Raw genomic sequence first — 24,160 nt, 5'->3', positions numbered from 1 at the left:
AACAAAGAAATGTTGAATATGCTAATAAAGCTGGAAAATGGTTAGCATACAAATTAAGAAAAGAAAAGGAAAAAAAATATTACTAAAATTCGAGAAAATGGGAAAGAATTAGTTGACAATGAAAAAATTAAAAAGGCATTTCATAATTTCTTTATAAACCTATATAAGAAACAAGAAATTTCAATTGATAAAATTGGAAACTATTTATTAAAACAAAATTTAAAGAAATTAACTAAAGACCAAAAAGCATTAATTAACAATCCCATCACAACCCAGGAAATTATAGAGGCAATTAGAAAATTGAAAACAGGCAAAGTTCCAGGTCCAGATGGATTTTCAGCAGGTTATTATAAATATTTTCAAGATCAAATTTTGTTAACACTTAAAGATTTAATGAATGCGATTCTGTTAGGAAATCCAATACCAAAATCTTGGTCAGAGGCAAATATCATACTAATCCCAAAAGAAAAACAAGACCCGTCACTATGTAAAAATTATAGACCTATTTTGTTGTTAAACAATGACTATAAAATATTTACTTTAATTCTAACTGAAAGACTAAAAACAATACTTCAAGAAATAATTAATTATGCCCAAGTGGCTTTTTACCTCAAAGATATATAAAAAAACAATATAAGGACAGTTTTAAATATAATAGAATATGCTCAATTTCATAATGAAAAACAGATTATGTTGTTATTTTTAGATGCTGAAAAAGCTTTTGACAACCTAAATTGGAATTTTATGCTTGATGGATTTTGGCGATATATAACACAAGAATGTCAAATAGAAAAAGGAACAAGGCAAGGTTGTCTGCTATCTCCTTTATTATTTATATTGGGTTCTAACAGAAGCTATCAGAAAGGATCATCAAATTGAAGGGATAGAGATTAAACAAGAAACATATAAATTAAGAGCCTTTGCAGATGATTTAGTTATCACTTTACAAAACCTGTTAATATCAATTGATTACTTATTAAAGACACTACAAGAATATGGAGAATTAGCTGGTTTTAAAATAAATAATAAAAAAACGAAGATGATAAATTTAATCATGTCACAAAATAATCAGAATGTATTAGAAATTAAATCAGGATTTAATAGTGTTAAAAAAAAGTTAGATATCTAGGGATAGAGATTTCAGCCAAAACTTGTGATTTATTTCAAAATAATTATGTTAAAATATGGAAGGAAATTAAACAAGATTTATTGAGGTGGGAAAAATTAAACTTATCACTTATGGGACGAATCTCTGCAATTAAGATGGATATTTTGCTGAAGATGCTATTTTTATTTCAAACCATTCCAATATTTATAACTGATAAAATTTTTAAATTATGGCAAAAAGATCTTTCAAAATTTATTTGGCAAGGGAAAAGACCAAGAATTAAATTCAAATTATTACAAGAGGATAAGGAAAGAGGAGGCTTGGGTCTTCCCGATTTCAGGTTATATTATGAGGCATGTGGTCTATTGTGGTTAAAAGAATGGATTACTCTACAAGATTATAAATTACTAAATTTAGAAGGACATGATTTAATATTTGGATGGCACGGCTTCTTATGGTATAACAAATTGAAAGTAAATAAAACATTTAAAAATCATTGTATTAGACGGTCCATTCTTAAAATTTGGGAAAAATATAAATCTATTTTAACATCGACAATACTACTATGGATTTCCCCACAAGAAGCTTTTGTAAGGTGAGAAACAATAGTAAAACCATAAGTGGCTAAAATATTTGGATTTAATAAAATTTGAAGGGACCAAATTTACAATGAAGACAAAAGAAGAACTGGAAAATGAAGGATATTCATGTCAATGGTTTACATATATTCAATTAAAAGAACAATTTAAAATAGATGCCAAAAGTTACAAATTAACAAAAAAACTATCTTGGTGGGATGAACAAATCTATGCTAATAATGACCACATGATCACTAAAACTTATAAAATGCTACTACAAATGAGAATATTAAATGTACAAATTAAGCAATGTATGAACAAATGGGAGAAAAATTTTGGATACAATATTGAATATGATGTTTGGGAAAGAATGTGGACTAAGGGATTAAAATTTACATTAAATTATAATATAAAAGAAAATTTTTATAAAATGGTGTACATGTGGTATATTACTCCTGAAAAATTATCAAAAATGTTTTGAAATACGTCAAATGTTTGTTGGAAATGTAAAAAAGAAATTGGAATTTTATACCATATGCGGTGCACCTGTAAAAAAGCGAAAAAAAATTGGTCATCTATACATAATATAATTTGTAAAATGTTGGCAGAAAACATTGATAAATCACCGGAATTCTACTTATTGGGCTTTATGAACAAAAATTTGGAAAAAAACTATGGAAAACTTCTACTGTATTTGATTACTTTGGCCCAAATTATTTATGCCACAAAGTGGAAAGAAGAATTAATCCCATCTGTGGAAGAATGGATACTTAAATCCCTAAACTTGGCACAAATGGCAAAACTAATGGACCAACTAAACGATAAAAATATGGAAGACTTTCAAAAGGACTGAACACCCTTTTTTAAATATTTGGAATGGACTCAGAAAGTTAATATGAACATATAGTATGTAAATAGCAAATTATTTTAATTATATAATCTCTTATTAGAATTAATGAAGGCAATTTAGAGAATTAAGGGAAAAAAATAATACGCTAGGATATTAAGCTGTACCGTCTATAAAGTCGGAAACCCAAATTTTTCTATTTATTTATTTATTTTTCATTTTATTCTTTTTTTAATTTATATATATATATATATCATTTTTTCTCTTTTCTTTTTCTCCTCCTCCCTTTTTTTTTCTTTTTCTTCTCTCTTCTTCTCTTTCTTGTATTGTAAGATATTATTGTTTGTGTGTAATTTTATGTTTATTTAAATAAATTAATAAAGATTCATATAAAAAAGATACATTTATTTGTTATTAGTTTTGTTAGTTTGAAAGCTTCATGGAAGGTTGCATACTCTATGCCTTTGTATATAAGAAGACACTATAAATGGCTGGCTTAAAACAGGATTTTAAGGGTGAATTAAGGGTGAATAAAGTCATCCTGCAAAGGAATGTTGTGCCTAGTAGCACATTAGAATGACCCTGACCCATCTATTCTTTCTCCCTCCCTTACCCCTAGGGGCTGTTGTGAGAATGTAAAGGAGAGGGAAAAAAATATTTGTGCTGCCTTAAGCTGCTTGGAGGAAAGGCATCTTAAGGATATACATTTAGTTTTAAAAATTTAAATGTCAGAGGAAAAGGCTTGTATGCTCCATTTTCCAATCTGCAGTGGCCATCAGAATCACATATATTACTGATTTCTTCAATAATATATTCATCAACAGTTTTTACTGGCTGTGTGTGATTGGCTCTAAGTCTGCAGCCAAAGTTAGCTATTGCTAAACTGCAGTGGAGGTGCTGTGTCCACTCTGCGATCTATTCCAAGCCTCTGAACAAACATGCTCCTGTTCTGGTAACATGCCTAATCCTTACAAGATGCCTAATATGCACTTTTCCTGCCTTTGATGAGTATCATTTGCTTCAGAAACCCTCCAGGTGGCCTTAGCTAAGTCACCATCTCTTAGAATCCTTCCCCTCTGCCCCACCCCTCTGCTTCTCCAGTGCAGAGATAATAATGCTGCCCTAGCTTCAGGGCTGATACTAGAATTATAAACATAAGTGAAATGTTTAAAATATTAGAAAAGTCATATATCAATGGTAAGTATTATGATAGTGTCAGAATGGTTCATTTATTTGTTCTGAAATTATTTTTAATATTATATGTAGCTGTTTGGTGGAACCATCCTCAAGGCACTTTATAATAGGTGGCAAACAATATAGTATCATAAACACACACGCAAACATAGCAACCTGCACATAATCTAGCAACCATCAGTCAGAGAATGAGGATGCTTTTTTCCTGCTGGTTCTAGTTGACCCGGGACACTGTCAGCTGGGACCAGGTGCATGAAAGGAGGGGAGGGAGGGATATCTGCTAATAGCAGTAACATTTAGTGCAATATGTTGTTTCTGGAATTTTTGCAGACTGTGAAGGTACAGGGGAATGACATTTCCCACAAGCTGCAGATCTCCAAAGTCAGGAGAAAGGATGAAGGGTTGTATGAGTGCAGGGTGACGGATGCCAATTATGGAGACCTTCAGGAGTACAAAGCCCAAGCTTATCTCAAAGTCAGTGCAAACAGCCATTCCCGAAGAATGCAGGCTTTCGAAGCTTCCCCAATGTGGCTGCAGGATAAACCTCGCAAGAATATCTCAGCTGCCATCTCTAGCAGCATCCATAATTCTGCCAGTCAACGAATGCGTCCCACCTCCATTCCTCCAGCAGATGCCAAAATCCCCAAGCAAAGCCCACAATCAGGTATGAACAACCATTTTGAACCCTTTAAGGATATGGCTACCATGTAATTGAAACTCAAAGCAATGCTGTTATTAGAGAAAAAAGGTGCTATCTGTTATTTTATATGCAGTGTAAAGTTAGAAAACATTTTATACAAAAATCTTGATATGCTTAATCCTTATGACCATGCAAAACAAAACTAAAAGCCCCATTTGGCATGACAAAGTCATGCCCAAAGTGTCCTTCACATAATACAGGCACAACTGATCTGTTATCCAGCATGTCAAAAGTAGCCCATGAGCCAGATATGGTAGGCCACCAGGAATTTGATACAATTTGTTTTTTATACAGTGGCATCCTTGGGTGGGGGGGGCCCACGGGGGAATGACATAAGTACCAGTGTGTTGTTGTAATGCAAGCCCCACCCCTTTTATATATGCATCATGAAATTGCACCACACCATGATGCTACTTTTGTTCATTCTAACGAAAGTAGCAAGCTTCTGCAGATACCCATGTTTGTATGCCTTCTTAGGATCAAAAGAACAAAGCAAAGAGTAGGAGGGATACATCAAACAAATGACAATTAGTGCACCTGAAGGCCCTAAACAAAAGAAATCAAAATTGTGATAAGAAAATATGAAAGCCCAAACTGAAACAAGAGGAATTACATCCAAAGGACCCTGTTATTTCACTACTATCTTTAAGGAGAGAAGGACTGTTTTGTCTCTGTCATCCTACTATGTTTATATAGGCAAATGTTCACTTTGAGCTTTGACAAGCTGAGTCCTCCTAGTGTTCTTGATTATCTTGCTTTAAAAGACTCAAGCAGGAAATAAATGAAGGTTTGGCAGCTGCATTTGGATTGGTGGGCCGCAAGTTCTGACTTCTGCTTAAATACTTCTTTACTACCACTATCTTATTTAGATTTAGAATACCTCTAGGGATACAATAAAGAAATACAGTAGAGAGAAAATAGAGAATAAATAGCCCATGAAAGAATTTTACATTTTGAAATGTGCTATTTTTTTTCAGAATGATTTTCCTCTTTTAATATAATTCCTCTTGTTCTGGCAATAGATTAGTACAGATGTCCTGTTCCCTAGCTGCATGTAATCACTTGGCAAACTGATTTTTTGTGTCATCTTGCCAAATAGTAGGGAAAGTTTTATCACTCAGGGTTCTGCACACTTTTGCTGGTTATGGACAATGGAGGGTTGTTGTAGTAGCTGAGCTATGATTTAACAAACTTATGAGATGACTTCTTAGGAAGATCCTCAGCCTCCATCCTACCCCAGTAATATGAGACAATAATACTGATCCTGATTGTATAGGACTGCTGGAAAAATCCATAATAAAACAAGTGCTTGAAATATTTAAAAGTGCTCTGTAAATACTTAGTATTGTTTATCATCATCATTAAAATTATTTCCATCAATTGGAAAGATAATCAATATAATATGTAGTTAGACATTATTCACAGCGTGATAAGTTATTTTTGGGACAAAGACCATCTATACTCTATTTTTGTGATACTCTCTGAATACTTACTGATAAATAATTTTTCAGGCTTGAATTTGACCCAGTTTGGAGACATATTAGAATAAATAGACTGCATTTGGAATTATCCCATGGTGCTGAATGAACACCCAAGACTCAAATGATTTACCTTTTTAAACTGCTGCACTTGCTGTAGCAAAGATTATGGAAGACATATTTGTACCGAATGCCACATTCCACATTCCATCTTGCAGTAGATAGAAAAGAATTTAAAGACAACCTAGCAACAGAAGCAAAAATAGAAGAGTACTTTGCTATGGATGGATGAGAACATATTTTTTTCCCAAAATGTTCATCATCCCAGCAGCAATACGTGTTCTGATAACTCAAGTGTTAATTTAAAAAGAAAAAAAACTTGGATATTTTACAAAAGCTGGCCAAATTCACTACATGGTGCTGAAGACTGTGCTTTGGAGCACAACAGTTTATTTTAATTGTATTATTTGATGCTACATGAAGGTTTTTCTATTAAAAACAGAAAGATGAAGGCAAAGTTTGGTGAGAGAACAAATAATTGAACTTGCTACTAGAATGTGTAGGGAAGAGAGGTTTTCTTGAGAAAATATGTCCTTCCTTGAAACTAATGAGAGTTGTTTGCTATTGCATTTTGCCATGCAGGGATGGGGTTGTTTTCAGGATTGCATTGGGGAAGAAAAGGGTTAAATCTTCCCATTCTGCAAGTGTTATGTGGAGGTAGCTTAAAAAATCCTGATGTTCCTTAAAGTGCTGTGTTTAAAGTAATATGTAGTTATGCTTTTATTTTAAAGACATCTATGACTATTCGTGCCCATAGGGAGACTTAAAAGCTTTCTTTATTCAAAACTACACAGCAGATACCACAGCACATTTATTTATTCATGTACTTTTTATTATTAAGGACTCCTACCACCCACTTCTGACATTTCAAGGACTGTGCTATTGTTTCCTTTCAATAAGGGAGCACTGGAGGCTTATAATATCTTTGCAATACTGTTGTGATTATCAATCTATGAGCAGTGTAGTGAGAGAGAATTGATTCCCATAAACATACTCATTTTGCATCTGGTTCCCAAAGGGAACAGCTGCCCTCCCCCCCAAAAGTTTATTCAACTAATTTACAGCCCTCCACATTCAAAATACAAGTGAATTACTTAAGAAAGAGTTCCAGAACACTAGTTCCAGATTCCATCCCTGCAGGTAAACTGCTCATTCAAGAAAAACATTCATAGTCACTGTGAGCCATATCATTTTTTTTTAAAGAGCAAGACTACCTAATACTCTAACACCTTTATTATATTTGGGTCCTGGTCTTCTTTAGAAAGTTCAAAAGTGCTTATATTGGTCTCTCTGTGATCTTCCATCTGCATGCCAGTGAGGACCATCATATGCCTAATTTAATTCAATGTCCTTCAGAGATGTTCCATCAGTTCTATTGCTGCTAAATCTACAACTTCAATGGTTCTCAATAACCAGAGACAGTGAGAGACTGAGAGCGAGTACAGATCTGAATATCACCATTTATTACTCTCCATAGGGATTCAGAACATGGTGAGAGGGATTATATAGGGCCACCAGTGAACAGGAAGCTCTATAGAGCAATATAAGGAAAAACTATGCATTCCTGTCTTTAAGAAACATATCAGGATTGTAGATATAATAGAACAGAAGACAGGATTAATTCCAAGCATTTGTTTTCCTTTAGAAACAGAGAGGGTTATACTACCCAAGGCAGTATAAATAGAGTTCTCTTCTGAGTCAGCAAGATTAAAACAGTTTTCCTTTGCTCATCTGGACTAACAAATCTCAGAATACAATGACATATGCCATTATTGTCAGATTTACTATATATCCTGCATTTCCTTCAAGAGCACAAGGCAGTGTACATAGGACTTCCTCCTCTATTTTTTCCCAACAATAATAACCCTGTGATGTAGGTTTTGCTGAGAAACAGTGACTGGCCCAAAGTTAACAAGTGAACTTCGGAAGCCTTCCTGATTCTAGACCAACGTCTTACCCACTTCCTGATTCTAGACCAACACCTTACCTAACCTGGCTCTCTGCCATCTGGATGGCTGCAGGTTGAGGAAGTGATTAAGAAAACTCAGGATTCCTTTCCTCCTCCTTATCCAGGGAAGCTCTGTTGGCTTGGGTGCAAAGCCCAGCTGCCAGTAATTGCCTCAGCACTGTCTGCCACTTAGCAGAGGTGTGTTCATCCACCATTGTTCTACCCAGAAGTCCATCCCAGGATTCCTTGATGGTCTTCCACAATATACTAACCAAAAGCTAACCCTGTTCAGCTTCTGAGACTAGACAAGGCTGGCCAGATGCAAACATCACTCTGCAGAGCAAAATGATAAAGTGGTTGCATTAAACTAATAGCATTCTAGGAATTCTAGAAACAAATTTCAGAAGGTAACATGGTTAAAATTAATTTTAAAAAGATCAACATCTGTTATTTTTGCAGTGTAAAACCTCAGGGATCACTGTGAAATGTGTATTAACAAAATAATTAGTAATAAGGGGATATCTCCTCTGCAGAAACATTCATAGTTTTTAGATTAATTCTTCCTTCCAAACATTATTTTTCTTTATCTGCTATAATAGTTTGGTTTACACTGGTTCAACATCCATTAAATGTCATTAATTTTACAGTAACATTTAGAACTTTCCAGTTGTATATGCTTTTATTTAGATTTTTTTTATCCATTCGATCGTGTCCCTGCAGTTTCCTTGGCAAGTTTTTGGGAAGTGGTTTGCCATTGCCTTCTTCCTAGGGCTGAGAGAGAGTGACTGGCCCAAGGTCACCCAGATGGCTGTGTGCCTCAGGCAGGACTAGAACTCACGGTCTCCCAGTTTCTAGCCTGATACCTTAACCACTACATCAAACTGGCTCTCTTTAGAAAATTTAACTCAGTCTTAATAAAATATGCTTGTTTTTGAAGAAAATAATATATCACAGCAATGTATACATTACATTTGAAAAACCAGTAAATTTGTAGCCCCAGATTTAAATAGTCAACAGGGTCATATATAATAAGCCATGATTTTTTAAAACATGGTTTGTTGAATAAGCCATATAGACCTAGGTTCATACATACCATTAAGGTATCAATCATAGCTTATAAACTACAATATGTTCATGCAACACACTGAAATAAAAATAAACCACAGCATAATTTAGTATGATGTGTGAATCCAATATACAAATTTTACTTTGTGTAGTTATACAGCATGGAACAAAATAAATTGTTTGGAAGGCAACAGATATCCCCACTGTTTCTCAAGTAGTAAGGATACTATTGGGGGCATGGAGATTCCATCTCTCTGTCAGAGCTAATAAATCATTTAAAGACTATCTATTATCTGTCTGTCTATCTCTATCTATCTGTCATCTGTTTATCTACTCACCCTCACACATACACAAATACAGTATACATAACAGCAAATATGAAGGAGTGTAAAGGTTAAGACTTTAAATCATTATTGAAGCCTCATGCTTGGATGTTTTGAATTATATCTGTTTTTGCCTGTTTTTACCTGCTAGGTTCCTTAATGATTTGCAGATTAAGAGGCAGGTTTTTGCCTAGAAGAGCATGGAATGTAGCCTTTAACACAGATGATGGGAGAGAGGGAGGGAAGGAAAGACAGAGTTTGGTCAGAGTCATGGATCAAGTGATTACCAATGGGCAAGGTAAATATTTTCTAGGACCCAGAGGAAAAGCTTTCTTTTCTAGAAGTACTGAAACAAAGTTTAAACAGAAGGGAACAATAAAGGAGCAGCATAAAGCCCAAAGGGGTTGTAAAGAGGACCAAATGATCAAGTATATCACAGTTGGCAGAAGGTTAAAGTGACTGAGGACTAAGTAGAATCATTTTGATATTACAGTGAGGAGACTTCTGTTCACAGGTTATGCCTGACTGGTATATCAGAGTAACCATTGCATGTCACAGGTTTTATATTGCCACAGAGATGGCTGAGTGATATTATAAATTAGTTGCGCACAAATTCTAATGTATAAGAGGCATGAGAGCTGGGAACTCTGTGTGCCAGCCTTGCCCATTACACTTTCGATCTTTCTAGAGAATATCAGTTCCTACTGTAGAATGCTGTGCATGTTTAATTTATTCTTCCTAGCCTCTTGGAGTGCCTTGTGACATACCACTTCAATAGGACTATTTTAAATATTATTATTTAATATTATTATGATTAAAAATTCAAATGAAAATTAATATAATTAATAACAACAATGAGGCATTGTACTTCATCAAGGACCTGATCCTGGAAAGGGTACTTCTTGAGTTCAAGGGAGCACAAATGGAGAAGTCTCACAGATTTCCTGGCTCACAAAAGGAGGTTGGAAGCTGGGACAGGGCTCTTGCACAAGTTCTTGTACCCTCTTCAGGCCCAATGTCTAAAGAGGACTCAGATGCTTAATCTTTTTTAAAGGCAATTTCAATGAGTACAGAGAACAAAAAGCAAACCCTTGGGGGGGTTACAGAAGCAACAGGAGGAATATGTAGTATGATATTTTGGGTAGAAGAGGCACTATCGTGTCTGGATACAGTAAGATAGAGCCAGAGCAGAATCAAAGATAAAGACGATGCACCCAGAATTCTTCAGCTGACTTGGAGGAAAAAGGTGCAGCTCCATGTTAAGGCAAAGATCAGGAGGTTAAGATCAGGAGAGAGTCAGGAAAATAATAGAGAATAGCAACATGAAGATGAAAAGGAGGACAGCTTCACAGAATGAGCTGTGGGAGGGACAGCAGTTAAATGAAAGGCACCAAGGGTGTGGAAGTGAGTAGATTTCTCATAAGAGCAAGGAATACAGGAGAAGGAGACATCTCCAAAGGAAAAGGAAACAGTGATGGTGGGATTGATGAGAAATTGGGGGCTGGGTGAGACAAGAGACTGGATCATGAATGACATAGATTGTCAGCCACATAAGGTGGACCAGGTCAGAAAACAGACACCTCAAGGAGTATTGGAATACCACTTTATTCCTGTAGGTTATAATAACAGAATCTTGAAAGCCTACCAGAATTTCCTTCTTTTATCTCTTATACCATGCAGAATCAAAACATTTACTGTCTCTTTTATCTCTTAATGGCTTTTAAATCCCTTCTCTGTCTCTGCCTCTCTTTTAATAGATTGTGGAGAGGCCTTTCGGGAGAAGGAGCAGCAGTTCCAGAGGGAAGGAGAGAAAGGAAGTGTTGGGAGAAAGGAAAGTATGAGATTAGAACTGGAGAAATTCATGGCAGGATGATGACAGCTAAGTACAGAAAGCTAAGGAGAGGCATTGGGCATTGCTGGCAAAGGGCAGCAAAAACAAGCAAAAGAAGGTGCAGCTTGAAAAACAGATGGGTATATAATGGTCAATGCCCTTTGACAGCACCTTGTGGCTATTGCCCAAATCAATCATGCTGGTGGCCTAACCCTATATTTAAAGTGAAATTCAAGGTGGTCTTGATCCCAAGACTTTCAAGTGTAGGAACAGTCCTGGTAAATAGATATCATGACAATTGGACTGGAGAGAATGACTTTATATTGCATGGATTCATGTGTGAGAGATACCAATACATCTTTGGCTCTCTTACTGAGTCATTTTGCTTTTCCTTCAGTAGGATTGCTCCCAATCTAATCTTGGTTTGTTGGGTAAGTTTTATAGCCCTTCATACACACCTCTCCCCCCTCCCCCAGTTGCTTAGATTGTTTTTGGGAAAATAAGTCAGAAAATAGCAAGGGACGGTTACATATCAGTAAGGATTAGCTACTTTGTCAAGTGGCTAGCAGGACTGGGCCTCTAATTCAGGTAAAACTGTGAAATAATTAATATAATTAAGTCAGAGCAGAGAGTTTGTTATTTTGTAGCTTGTGCAAACTAAGAAGTGGCAAACTGCTTTAGAAAGCAAATAGGAAGAGACTAACTTGTTCAAGAAAGTCTCTTGGTGCTAATTAAAAGTACAGTTCAGTCACATGACAGAAAGCCTGCAACCTTTTGAAGTATGTCAGTTTCAGCAGTCTTTTGCTCAAGGGTGCTGGTAAAATTTCTTTCTTCAAAAATAATTTCTCTGAGATATGTAATTGAGTGGTCTGGGAGATTTAAATTCTTTAATTTTGTCCTTGTTTTGAATCCTGCTATCAAACTTGGACATCAGTTCTTTTGTGCAAAGCCTGGCCTATTTGTCCAGCATAGGATCTACAGAGGCATTGCTGGTAGACATCACATTAGAGGAAGAGGATGTGAAGGCACCTCTAATCATTTGTGTGAAGTTGTTAGGGGCTGCTGTTGGTGTAAATGTGGGGGCAATGTAGTCATCTGGTTCTCTTGTTAACATTATAGTTCTGTCGTTTCTTGTTGTTTATGACAATCTGATTTAATTTGGGTGTATGGCTTGCCACCCAGGGCCTGAAAAAGAGCAGTGTTATTGTCTGGTAGGGATTAAAGCTTATTAATAATGCATTTGACTGGCTGGAGCTATAGGTGAGACTCAGTGTTTTGGTGTTCTGTTTTTGTAGACTCCTTTAATAAGTCCTCCCTGGGAATCTCATGGAGAAAATCTGTCTGTGTGGTCCCTGAGAGTCAGCAGTGACTTGATGGCTCATCATCATCATCATCACCACCACCACCACCACCACCACCATGCCTGGGAATAATCTGGCTTGACTGATTTTTCTAAGGATCTCATTGTGGGGGTAATTCTTTCCTTTTCTTCAGTGGCAATTTTTCCCAAATTCCACTCATATACGTCACCCTGGATTCTCTTAGTCTTTCATCATAAATAATCAAATCAATCATGTTTTAGATGTATATTTATTCTTTTCCATGTGTATAAATGAATACTTATACTTAAATGTTATCAAAACAAACAGATCTTTTTCTAGACAGGTACTCATCAAACAAAATTATCATTCATTCATTCCTGAGTCTCCAAATGGCCCAGTCAGCCTTACTGTATTATGCTATCTTCTTCCCATCTATTGATTCATGTCACCTAACTCAGTAACATTTCCCTCATAGATTAAATTAATCCAGAAATCAATTTGCATATTTTTCTCAAGAATCATCTCTATTTCTTTCATCACTGATATATATGTGTTTTAAAATGTTTTATAAGCTATGATAGAGAAATAGAAACTCCATGACAACAGCATTGTCCTTTTGAATGGAGAAACAATGAGTGGTATTTGTTACTATTCTTACTTTCATATGCATCTTCAACAATCTAGATGACACCAATTTATATTTATGACATACATTTTACTTACTTATTTGCAATATTTATAAGCCATCCCAATTGACTAGAACTCTGGGCAGTGAAAATCGCAACCAAATATATATATAGTTAAAACTACTTTAATTCAGATATATTTTATCCTTCCCCTATCTCTTAGTTTACATCATATATAATATTCTTTCTTTCATTTCATTTACTAATTCATGTATTTTACCAGACATTTCTCTTACATTCTTTGTACAGTAAATGATGAGTCCTAAAATATTGAACACCCACCACCATGGTCACCTGGAGCTTTCAGTCTCCAAACTCTTATCTTACACCAATCAATGTGACTTTTTTATTTTAGGTTTTTTATCCCACTTCTATTATTTTTATAAATAAGTCAGTGAACATACCAAATACTCCTTCCTCCTCCTATTTTCCCCACAACAACAACCCTGTGAGGTGAGTTGGGCTGAGAAAGAGTGACTGGCCCAAAGTCACCCTTAGCTTTCATGCCTAAGGTGGGACTAGAACTTAGTGTCTCCTGGTTTCTAACCTAGTGCCTTAACCACTGGACCAAAGTAGTGGTCTGCCCAGAGTCCCTCTGGTGGGAGGAGATGGGCGGGGACAAATTAAATAATAATAATAATAATAATAATAATAATAATAATAATAATAATAATAATAAAAACCTGGCTTTTACTGCATTCTAGCTCAGGGGTAGAAATCTTTTGACCATCAGTGGCCACAAAATATTTTTAGGGAATTATAAGGGTGGGCAGCAAATATTACACACATTGGTAGAGCAAGGATTCCCCTCCCCTCAGTGTTTTAAAGGAGGGAATGTCTATTCACAATAAGACTTCTGTAGGTTAGTTGTAAAACACCCATTTTTTAATAGAAGGAATAAAATGCTACGTACCATTTAGCTCATATTTGTCGTCCACAAGGGTATCATGAGAAACACTTTACCGAGATCACAACATCCATAACATTTCTTTGATTTCTCTTGCTGATAATTCCATTTAGAAGATGGAAGAAGAAATAAGGGGTCATGACCAGTAAAGAAAAATTGATTAATGGACTAATAGTATCAGGCATCTTGGGGGAAAGCCAACACTTTGTGATGAAATTAGATAACTAGAGAAGAAAGACCTGAGAGAAGGCATGGGAAATCCTGAAAACAATATTCAGAAAACATAAACATAAATTATCCACACAAGAAGGAAACAGGGAAAAAACTTTAAGAGGCCTATACAAATGAATACCAAGCTCATTGATGAGAAGCAATTAACAGATGTACAGGAAATGGGTACAAAGATTGATAACTGCAAAGGAGTGTAGATATGTAGCTGAGGTCTGTAGGGATGAAGGCTGATGCTCAGAATGAAACAAGGTTGGTAAGGGATACTAAAAAATAATAAGAAGGATCTGGGGGCATATCCAAAACAATCAATAAATCAAGAAGACTAATGGTTTGCTTTGTTGCAAAGTTGGAAATTGATAATGAGAAATAGGGAAAAGGTGGAACTCATTAACAATTTCTTCCAGCTTGTCTGCTCTCAGAGGAGGGAGAAAAGATAGCTGGGGTAAAAGAAGGGGGGATTGCAGCTCAAAATTGATAAAGACGTTGCTGAAACCTTAAATAAATTTAAATGTATTAAATAAATCAAATTTAAATAATTTTAATTTAACCTTAAATACATTGCATTCCAAAGTATTAAAGGAGCCAGCAGAAATTACTACTCAGTGTAATTTTTAAAAGCTCTTGGGAAGGTTGTGAGGTTCTAGAAGAGCAGAGAACAGCAAACTTTTTTCAAAACAAGAAGTAGGAGGATTCAGGAAAGTACAGTTAACTGTCTGTAGTGCACAAGGTACTTGAACAGATTTCATGCAGTACTGCTATGAACACTTAGAAAAAAAAGGTACCGTTATCAGGTGCCAATATGGGTTTGTCAAGAACAAATTATGTCGGACTAATCTCAACTCTTTTTACTGCAGAATAACAGTCTGCAGGAACAGTAGTGGGCTCTCCCTTGATTGAGATTTTTAAATGGGGATTGGTTGGTTTTCAAATGTTGGACATGGGTCAAACTCTTGCTGGATTAGATGACTTAAAAAGTCTCTTCCAATGTACAGTATATGTTGGATGACTCTATGATCTATGGACATACTGTTGACCTATTGTACACCAGAGATAGCACAAGTAGACACTTAAAACTTTGACTCCTCAATAGTCCATTTGGAACTTATTTTCCATTAATTTATTTTATTTCAAATGAAATTACGGAATTAAAATAATAAATAATGTTGAACCGCTAAAACAGCTCTGTAATGGTTAGAGCATCAGGCTAGAAACCAGGAGACCGTGAGTTCTAGTCCCACCTTAGGCACAAAGCCAACTGGGTGACCTTGGGCCAGTCGCTCTCTCTCAGCCCTAGGAAGGAAGCCATGGCAAACCACTTCTGAGATCTTGCCAAGAAAACTGCAGGGACTCGTCCAGGCAGTCACTAGGAGTCAAAATTGTCTCAAAGGTACACACACACAAAAGCAGCTTTGCGTATTGCACACTATTAAAATATAAGTATAAAATGAGGACAAGTATAAGTTGACAGTTATTACACTAAAGAGTGAACAACATAAAAATAAGATTCCTATTGCAACTCTTTTCCCTTTACTAACAGAAAATTGAAGATGCCTAGAAAGTGCAGAGAGAGAGAGACTTTACCAGTTTGCACTAAACAAAAATTTACAGATTTCAGTGAAGCTCTGCAACAACGGTTTTTCTGCTATCCTTTTTTTCCAATGCTAGTTTTCTTGAAAACTATGACTAAATCTGTCATGTTCTCAAAACAAAAAAGGCAGTGGTTAGTGGGTTGTGGGTAGGGGTCGGGATCTGAGAAAAACACCATGTTGGAAAATGCCTAGAAATGTCTATGGGTATCTGGCAGCAGCTCCACTTCATTTTACATGCACCTTGATGGACAGCAAGAGTTTAATATCCAATATTCTCCAGATTTCTGTGACTACCAACAAAGGATGAATATGTCATTTTTCTTTCTCCTGTGCACATTTTTTTATAATTTCAGATTATTTCAATTGTGTTCATGAGGATATTTGAACAATTTTGCAGCTTCATATTAAAAAACAAACTGATCAGAATTCTTACCCACCTGCCCCAACAATTTCAGTAGATACAGTTGTTCCCAGCCTGGAAATAACCCTGCTATATCTGCCATGTTTCTGTTAAAAAGAAAGGAGCAAGTTAAAAAAGAAAAAAGAAAAAGAAGCAAGCCTCATTCAAAACAGCAGCCAAATTAAATAGAGTCCTCTGACTGGGTCAACCAGTCTATTTAAAAAAAAATAAAACCCCACATTCATTCTTTTTACCTTCAGTTCTTTCTGTCCCACTTATGTGAACATGGTGATTTTAAAACATTCTTATGATAAAAATGAAGCAAAATAACCACCTTTGCCCAATATTGTCTTGTCCTATGCTTTTGAAATAAATGGAAGTTAATCACTAAAGCACAACTTTATCTCTGATCCAGTACATCTCCATTACATACTGCATTGAAATAGTGTTTGGCAGTGCTGCTAGCTAATACACACGGGCTGATTATAGCTGGTTCCAGAGTTTCTACCTCTACACAATATTTTTAATCACATAAAAATATTTTTTTTTATGTTGAGACATGCATGTTTTGAAAACAATGCAGTAATTTTAGGCTGCATCAATAAAAGAGTAGTTGCAAAATCATAGGAAGTAACAGTTTACACTGTGTCCAGTTCTGGGTGCCCTTTAAGAAAGATGGAGAGAAACTGGAAAAGGTTCAGAGAAGTGCAATACGGATATCTCTGTGGAAAGATATCAAAGAAGCTGCATATGTTTACAAGAGAAGAAGACTGGGGAAATATGATAAATATTTGAGGGGATTCCACACAGAAGGCCCAAACCTATTTGCTACTGTTACAGAGGGCAAAATATAGAATAATGGCTTGCAGTTACAGGAAGGCAGATTGTTCCTAACAATAAGAGCAGTTTAGGAGTGGAATAAATTGACCAGATAGCTTCTGGATTCTCCTCACTGGATATGTTCTAATGAAGTTTAGGCAACCATGTGTCCAGAATACTTTAAAGTGGACTGAGCAGGACTAAATGGCTCCTTCCAATTCTATTCTTCAGTGTTGCACAGTAGGCTTTTGTGACTGCCAGTGGTGCTCATTCTAAGAATGTGCTCAATATTTGATCAGAAGTACTAGACAAGACTGATTTGGGGAAGCTTCTCCATTATTACTGTTCTTCCACTAGCCCCCCCCCCCTTTAATAAACTTCCAAAATTCAAGGCTTCCTTGGAAGATAACTAATACTATATATATTTCATATTATTTGGTATATGACATGCAATATTAACTCTTATCTGAAAGATTAAGTGGATTCATGGATAGGTAGCTGCTTATGAGATTACATACCTGGAACTTGCCATGATCACAACAACTATGAAATTGTGAAAACTTTTAAGCAGATTTTCAAATGCTCATCTCTGAAGGGAGAAAAAATAATCACATGTTGTAGTGGAACGACAGATCCCAGAGGGTAGAAGGCTGGAGGATCTTGCCTCCTCTCACAGAGGCTCTCTCCACACACTGCCCCACCCACACTCCTGCTTCAGGTTCCTATGCTTGTAGTTCCTGCTGCCACCACCACCAAACAGATATTCCTTCTATCTCTGTTATTCTTGGATTTCCCACTTCTTTGGGATTCCAATAAATTAATTCTGAGGTTTCTGGGGGATAGAACTCCAATCCTTTTCCTAGTCTTGGTTCTTCCTCTGATACGTCCTCCAGTTCTGCCTTTAGAACTTTTGTTTTTTTTAAAAAGGACTCAAATTTTCTTCTTCTTCTTCTTCTGAGAGGACAGAGATATCTCTCTGTGATGTAACCAACAGTGTCTCTCTCTTGTGTGAAATGTTGATTCTATGTTTGCACCTGTCTAGCAAGTAGATTGGCAGCTGTGAATGTCAGATGTCAGCCTGTCAGTTACAACACATTTAAAATACAAATTTAATTTTGTTGCTCAGGATTTGCTTGATAAAAGTAGAATTTTTCAAATATGTACATAGTATTTTTATTAATAATAACTAAATAACTTATGATAAAATATATAAGACAAACTTTTATTTTCAAAACAACTCTAATATTTTTTAACTGAAGGTGTTAGTTGTACAGCTAGTCCCAGGTATCCATTTTTCAAAATATATTTCAGATGACTTTTTTTATATACACTGATGATTCTGTTCAGATGGCAATATTCCACATTTTGTTCAAAAATTTAAATTCATTTTTCCTTTAGTAACTTCTATTGTTCTCCATTTGGTTATTTGACTTCAAAAAATGGAACAGGAAAACACAGCTGAATAAGCCTTATTATGATTTTGTTAGGGAATACAAGGGTGGGGGCTGGGCTGGAGAATAGCTGGCAGTTGCTAACAAATACCAGTTAATTTTATTTACAACTATGTAAGTGCAAGTTTGAACTACATTAAATACATAGTGGTAATGCTTCCATTAGAAGCAAACTCAAGAGTTTTGGTATGACCATAGAAAAGGTTCAAAGAAAGTTAAAGTAGAATTTTACCCAGATGAAATTATAAGTTAATTTATCAGTTAAAGGATGAGAGTAATCCCCATTGAAATTAATGTTATTTACTTTTGAACAGACATGTATAGGATGCAGTGCTAAAGGGATAACTATTTGTATAAATGGTTTCATTCTAACTTGATTCTGGGCTACCTTCAAGGGTTTGCCTTTGATACTTATTTTCAGTGACAGGATTCCTACAAACATGAAGGAAGGGGAGGAGGAGGAGGAGTGCTTCCCTTCCCCACATATCTGGGTTAAAAGGTAAAGAAGTCTGGGATGTACAGTACTTCTAAGGAAGGCTTGAATTCCAGCAAGTCTTATTTTAGAAAGTAAAGATCCCCCAACTCACAAGGGAGTAGCTGCAAGTAACCTCTGGGAATGAATGCATATATAAGACTTTATTACATGCACAAAAGTGGGTCACAGTTAAGGCTGAAAATATATCCCATTTTCAATTTTTTTTTACTTTAAAAGTGTTTTTGAGAACACTTTAAAAATATATTCTTGATAGTTCTTTTATTGCCCCTCTTCTTCTTCTTCAGAGATCTTGGGTTCATTTTTTTTTTTACACTGGCCTTCAACTCTTTTGCTGTGATGCTTCTGGACTTTAAAGAAAATAATATGAGCTATTACTGTGAATTATATTCAGCAGCAGTATAGAAAAAGTGAAGCTGGAGACTTCACTGAAAATAGCACTGGAGAAATCCATCAACTGGGGGAGAAAAGAGTGCCTAAGCCATGAAACAACATGGATGCTAACTATTACTGGCGACTAATCAGGCTCTTTAAGATCTCATGCTGGTAAGGGCATTCCCCTCCTGCAATTAGAAAGGAAAGTAGTCAGGAATGTGGGAGAAGAGTGGATATAATTAAGCTATTAAAAGAAACTCTCACATTTCTGCAAGTAACTTGGAGATTATATAAAACCTGTATTTTAATTATCTCTGCTCCTCCTAAATTGGTACAATGATCTCTCAGACATGGAATGAATGCCAAGGTCACTTTGTATCCCCAGCACAGCTATACTATAAAGTCCCTTTCCAAAACAGCTAATCTCTACTTGGATTAACATGACACTGGCTGCAGGGATCTCTTAGGGCAAATAGGTTCACCTTTCTCTTACATGTCCCTGTTTCCTTTGACAATGCTACTGCTGCGGTCCATTTACTGTAGGAAGCCATCCAAATGGCTTTTAATGAGGCCAGACATGGTATTATGATGTCCTTGGAAAATCTAGAAGGTTGAATTTTCAACTAAAAAATTCAAGAACAATTTAAGAAAAAGAAGCCAATGTCTATGAGAGGTAAAGTTGAAGGAAGACCAGCCCTGAGCGGAATAGCACACAAGCAGTACAATGTGTTTCAGTGAGTTTTGAAAAATTATCGAAACTGCATTTTAACACTCATGAAAAAGAATTGTCAATGTGTCTTTGTTTTATACACAAATCATAGCTGTGTACATATATACATTAATGCATAGTAGCAAGGAAAAAGAGGAGAGGGACTCTATCACTAACACAGCATGGTGTCACACACCCCAAGACCACACCCATTAATGTTGGTATGTTTTATACAGATATCTGCAGGAAAGAGACCTACACACATTCAGCTTCCTGGGCAGAGTTAGTCCTTCCACAGAATCAATGCTGAAGAGAATATATGGCTATGGTCATTTGGGATCACTATTTGTTGCATATCCCTTAAACCAAGTCATGCAGAACTCTGCAATTAAATCCAAGCATGAGAGCAAATGAGGCCAAGAAAGATTGGCAGCTGCTTCCTAAGGGGTTAAAATGACTGGGTTGCACATTGTGTTAAACTGTTGTTTCCTTAAGCATCATGTAATTAACCTACAACTGAATGGGTTTATATATCATGTAAAATAAAAAACCCAGGTATAATAAACAAAGTTCACAGAACATGCTAAGCCAAAGGCAAACAAATTACATGATGACTTAAAACTCTTTAATATTAATATTTAATGTTCATTCTCTGGACAGCGCTAGAAGAGCTTCAGCTCTTTACTTGCTCACATGGAACAGTGGGTGGGCTTCAATCTTTGTCTCTCATCAACCACATAAATAAGAAAATTCTTATCCTGCCCCTTAGCTGGAGAAACCTCCCTCCTCCTCCCCTCTCTCAGTTTCTCTCAGTTTCCTCCTATAATTAATTAGGACTCCAACATTTCTGCTGACTTTCTTAAAAAACCATTACACCATTCCATAGATTAATGGAATAGACTAAAACCACCCAGTTCACTTGAAGATGAACATAGCATCATTATAATGAAGGGTTCTTTGTAGAATCAATTTAAATCTATGGTAGCATTTCAAGCAATATCCACATCAAGTTTCAACTGCAGCTTTGGAAACAGATCCAAATAACCTATCTTTGAAATTTTTCACATTTTCCTAAGTGTGGATGTGTGTGTGTATACATCCTCTAACCTCTCCCTTGTGGAAATCACAAATTTGTTCCAATATATAAAACCCCATATATAATTTATACAAATCCATCTATGGCATGCAGATATTCTGACCATACATTTTTTAAAGCCAAGTGATGCACTAACTTTAACGAGTAGCTGTGGCCAGTCACTGTTTCTTCTTGTGTCCTGCTTATTTATAGAAGATCCACAGTGGATTTTTATTATTCTTAGCATTCCCCTTCAATTCTTTATTTGTTTTGCATCTAGGGGGTGGGAGATATTGTGAACATGTTGCTATCTTAAGTAACAGGATCAGAATATATGGGGCAGCTGAGGTCATGCATTTAAAGTCATATTGATGTTTAGACAAAATGGATTCTCCTGATTATAATACAAAGGCACGAAGAGAACTATAGATAGATAGCAAAATAAATAGTTTAATATGATTGAAAGTCATAAAAGAGCTATAATCATGCATGACAGTACTTTTGCAAATCACATTTTATCAATAGATTTTTTTTATGAAGATCAAGAATTCTTTAAAATAATGTGCAGTCAATTAAAACATATTCTTTGTTAGAAATACCCTTGGGAATTTTAGGGAGAAATTTTATTGAATTTTCTTTCAATCTTTATATATCACGATTAACTTTAATTTGTGTTTGAATGAAACGAAACGAAATGAAATGAAATGAAATGAAACTAAATGAAACAAAACTAAGAAGTCTACTGTAACCTAAAGAAAATGTTTACATCTTAGTTCCAAACTAGCTTCACAAAAAATGTGTGATCCCAGTTGGAGTTCAGTCAAATAAATTGTTCCCAGTTTTGCAAGGGTAGTTATCCAAGGGAAAGGTCTTTTTTTTTTCTTTCATTCAGCAATATACTTTAAGTGTTTTAAATTACTTGGTTTACACCATGACCAATGGAATCCAAGCACAGGAACATTTATTATGGAATGTATGTATGTATGTCATAATCCAAGTGTCTATGAGCACTTGAGGTTTTTATAGCTAATTATAAGTGTGATCTATAAGTACAGAAGGATATGGGATCACACTACTTATTCTGCAGGAGCAGCTGAACATGCATTCCTTGCACTTGGTTTTCCAGATCATGCAGTGCTTCTGAGTGCTTGAAAAATCTTCATATTTTCAGTTCAGCTGAACTTGAGTGGGCACGCTTGGCAGATTCTATTTCAGAGTATGGAGTTGGGATACAGTGCTAGGAGTATGCACAGTATTAAGGATGAGACAAGGGACATTCTGCTACTTTTTATCTCCATTTATAGATTGTTCATGTACAGTAATTAATATCTGTGAAGATATATGCACATTTTCTTAGTAATCATCAAAGCAAAAAATATCACTCCATACACTTCAGGTGTATTAGTCTCTGTAGTTTACCTTTCATAACATGTTATACCATAAAACACAAAAATCTTCTGTAAATGTGTATGACTGAATAATACATATAATAATTTCAAAGCTTAAACAAGGATCCCCTCCAAAAATCCTTAAAAAAACCAGGATGGGTTGTCACCTAATCTGTAATAGGCTTATGAATACATACATACAACAGATACCTTTAGAGATACCTTTAAACGTACCCTTTTTTTAAAAAAACACTTCTCTTTTCTAAAAGTAGACATTTTAATTGTGGATTGCAGAACTGGTCTCCCGCCAAACCAAAGACAGCTGACTGCCCGTATATGTTGACTTGGGAGGGTTTGAATTATCCTCTGTGTTTGCAGCCCACTTTGCGGTATAAAGTTCACTGCAGGCCACCATTCTTCACTGCTGTTCTCTGTACAATGAGATGAGTCACAAATTCCACAAACCAGTCTCAAGGACTGTCCTGGATCATTTCTTTCTAGTCATGAAGAGGTTGCTTTGTCAGGGACTCCTTTGCTATCAGCCAAGTTGATCTTTGCAAAGTTGTTTTTGAGATTTGGGGATAAAGAATGGTTTGAGGTGGAGTGTGTTCAGAGTGCTCCACTTCCGTATGATGATTGGATTATATTGTTAGAGGAAAATAGAAACATACAAAAGTACAAAGCAAAGCACCTCTGTGGGACTGAAATCCTTTGTATGTGTTGTTATTTGCAGTGCATGCCAAGAAAGTCATGGGCACAAGAGCCAAGCTGGCAAGCTAATTAAATATATGAATGTATATGTTTAAACAGCCTTATAAAGGAGCATTGGAAATCTGCAAGATGAGCGAATATCTTATAACTTCTTCCGCAGGTGCGAGGATAGCTACAAGCCATGGACTTTCTGTCCTGCTTCTTGTTTGTGGCTTTGTGAAGGGTGCTTTGCTTTGATCTAAAAAGTGCTGACTTTTTCCAATATCACTTTCTCTTCTTAAAGCAAAGAGCAAATCGCCTGTAAAATCTACGGAGCGGACAGCAAAGTTGACCCTAACTTCCAACCACCACCCTGCACCCAAAGTACTCTAACTCTCTACACAAAGGAGCACCTTCTTCAGGAAACACATACAAAAAAATAAAATTAAACTTTAAAGAGAGAGAGAGAGAGAGAGAGAAGAGGCTAGCACCAAGTTTCTTCCTTTCTTTTGAATCTATCTTTTTTCTATTTTCTTTTTCTCTCTTTTGCCTTTTTCTTTTTTCCTTTTTGAGGGGAACTGGAGCAATGTAGCAGAATATTGTTCAATGTGGCAATGTATCTTTTTTCTTTTTCTTTACTTTTCCTTTTCTTGATTCAAATGAACAAAAGTGCTGAATTCCCTTAACTCTTCAGGTGTTTTTTTTGTTTTGTTTTGTTTTTGGTATTATCAAACTGGACATGGTTCTTACCCCTGGAAAGTCATAACTCTAAGCAGAAGGATAATGAACCAACTTCCCCCATACCACATCTCAGCACGTAACCTCTCCAGCTTACAAGATGCAAACAACACTACCAGGATGGCAGCAGAGGGAAATGCCATTGTCCTTTGGAA

The 24,160-nt window shown here is 35.9% G+C and overlaps 1 protein-coding gene across 2 annotated transcripts in view; it reads left to right on the top strand.

Annotated features, from left to right (window-relative positions):
• Window positions 1-23,823, top strand: part of VSTM2A (V-set and transmembrane domain containing 2A) — a 44,903-nt gene extending 21,080 nt beyond the window's left edge. The window contains exons 4-5 of one of the 2 annotated variants that reach the window (XM_063301961.1): window positions 4,058-4,391; window positions 23,572-23,823. In XM_063301961.1, coding sequence (XP_063158031.1) covers window positions 4,058-4,391; window positions 23,572-23,660 — 423 coding nt within the window. In that variant the 3' untranslated portion in view covers window positions 23,661-23,823. Of the gene's footprint in view, window positions 1-4,057; window positions 4,392-23,448 lie in introns of both variants that reach the window. The other variant, XM_063301962.1, reaches the window with a different exon arrangement.
• Window positions 23,824-24,160: the final 337 nt, after the last annotated feature.

This window comes from Candoia aspera, chromosome 4 (assembly GCF_035149785.1).
Source record: "Candoia aspera isolate rCanAsp1 chromosome 4, rCanAsp1.hap2, whole genome shotgun sequence".
NCBI lineage: Eukaryota > Metazoa > Chordata > Lepidosauria > Squamata > Boidae > Candoia > Candoia aspera.
The sequence above is the reverse complement of the archived record's forward strand: the minus strand, read 5'-3'. Positions and strand labels throughout refer to the sequence as shown.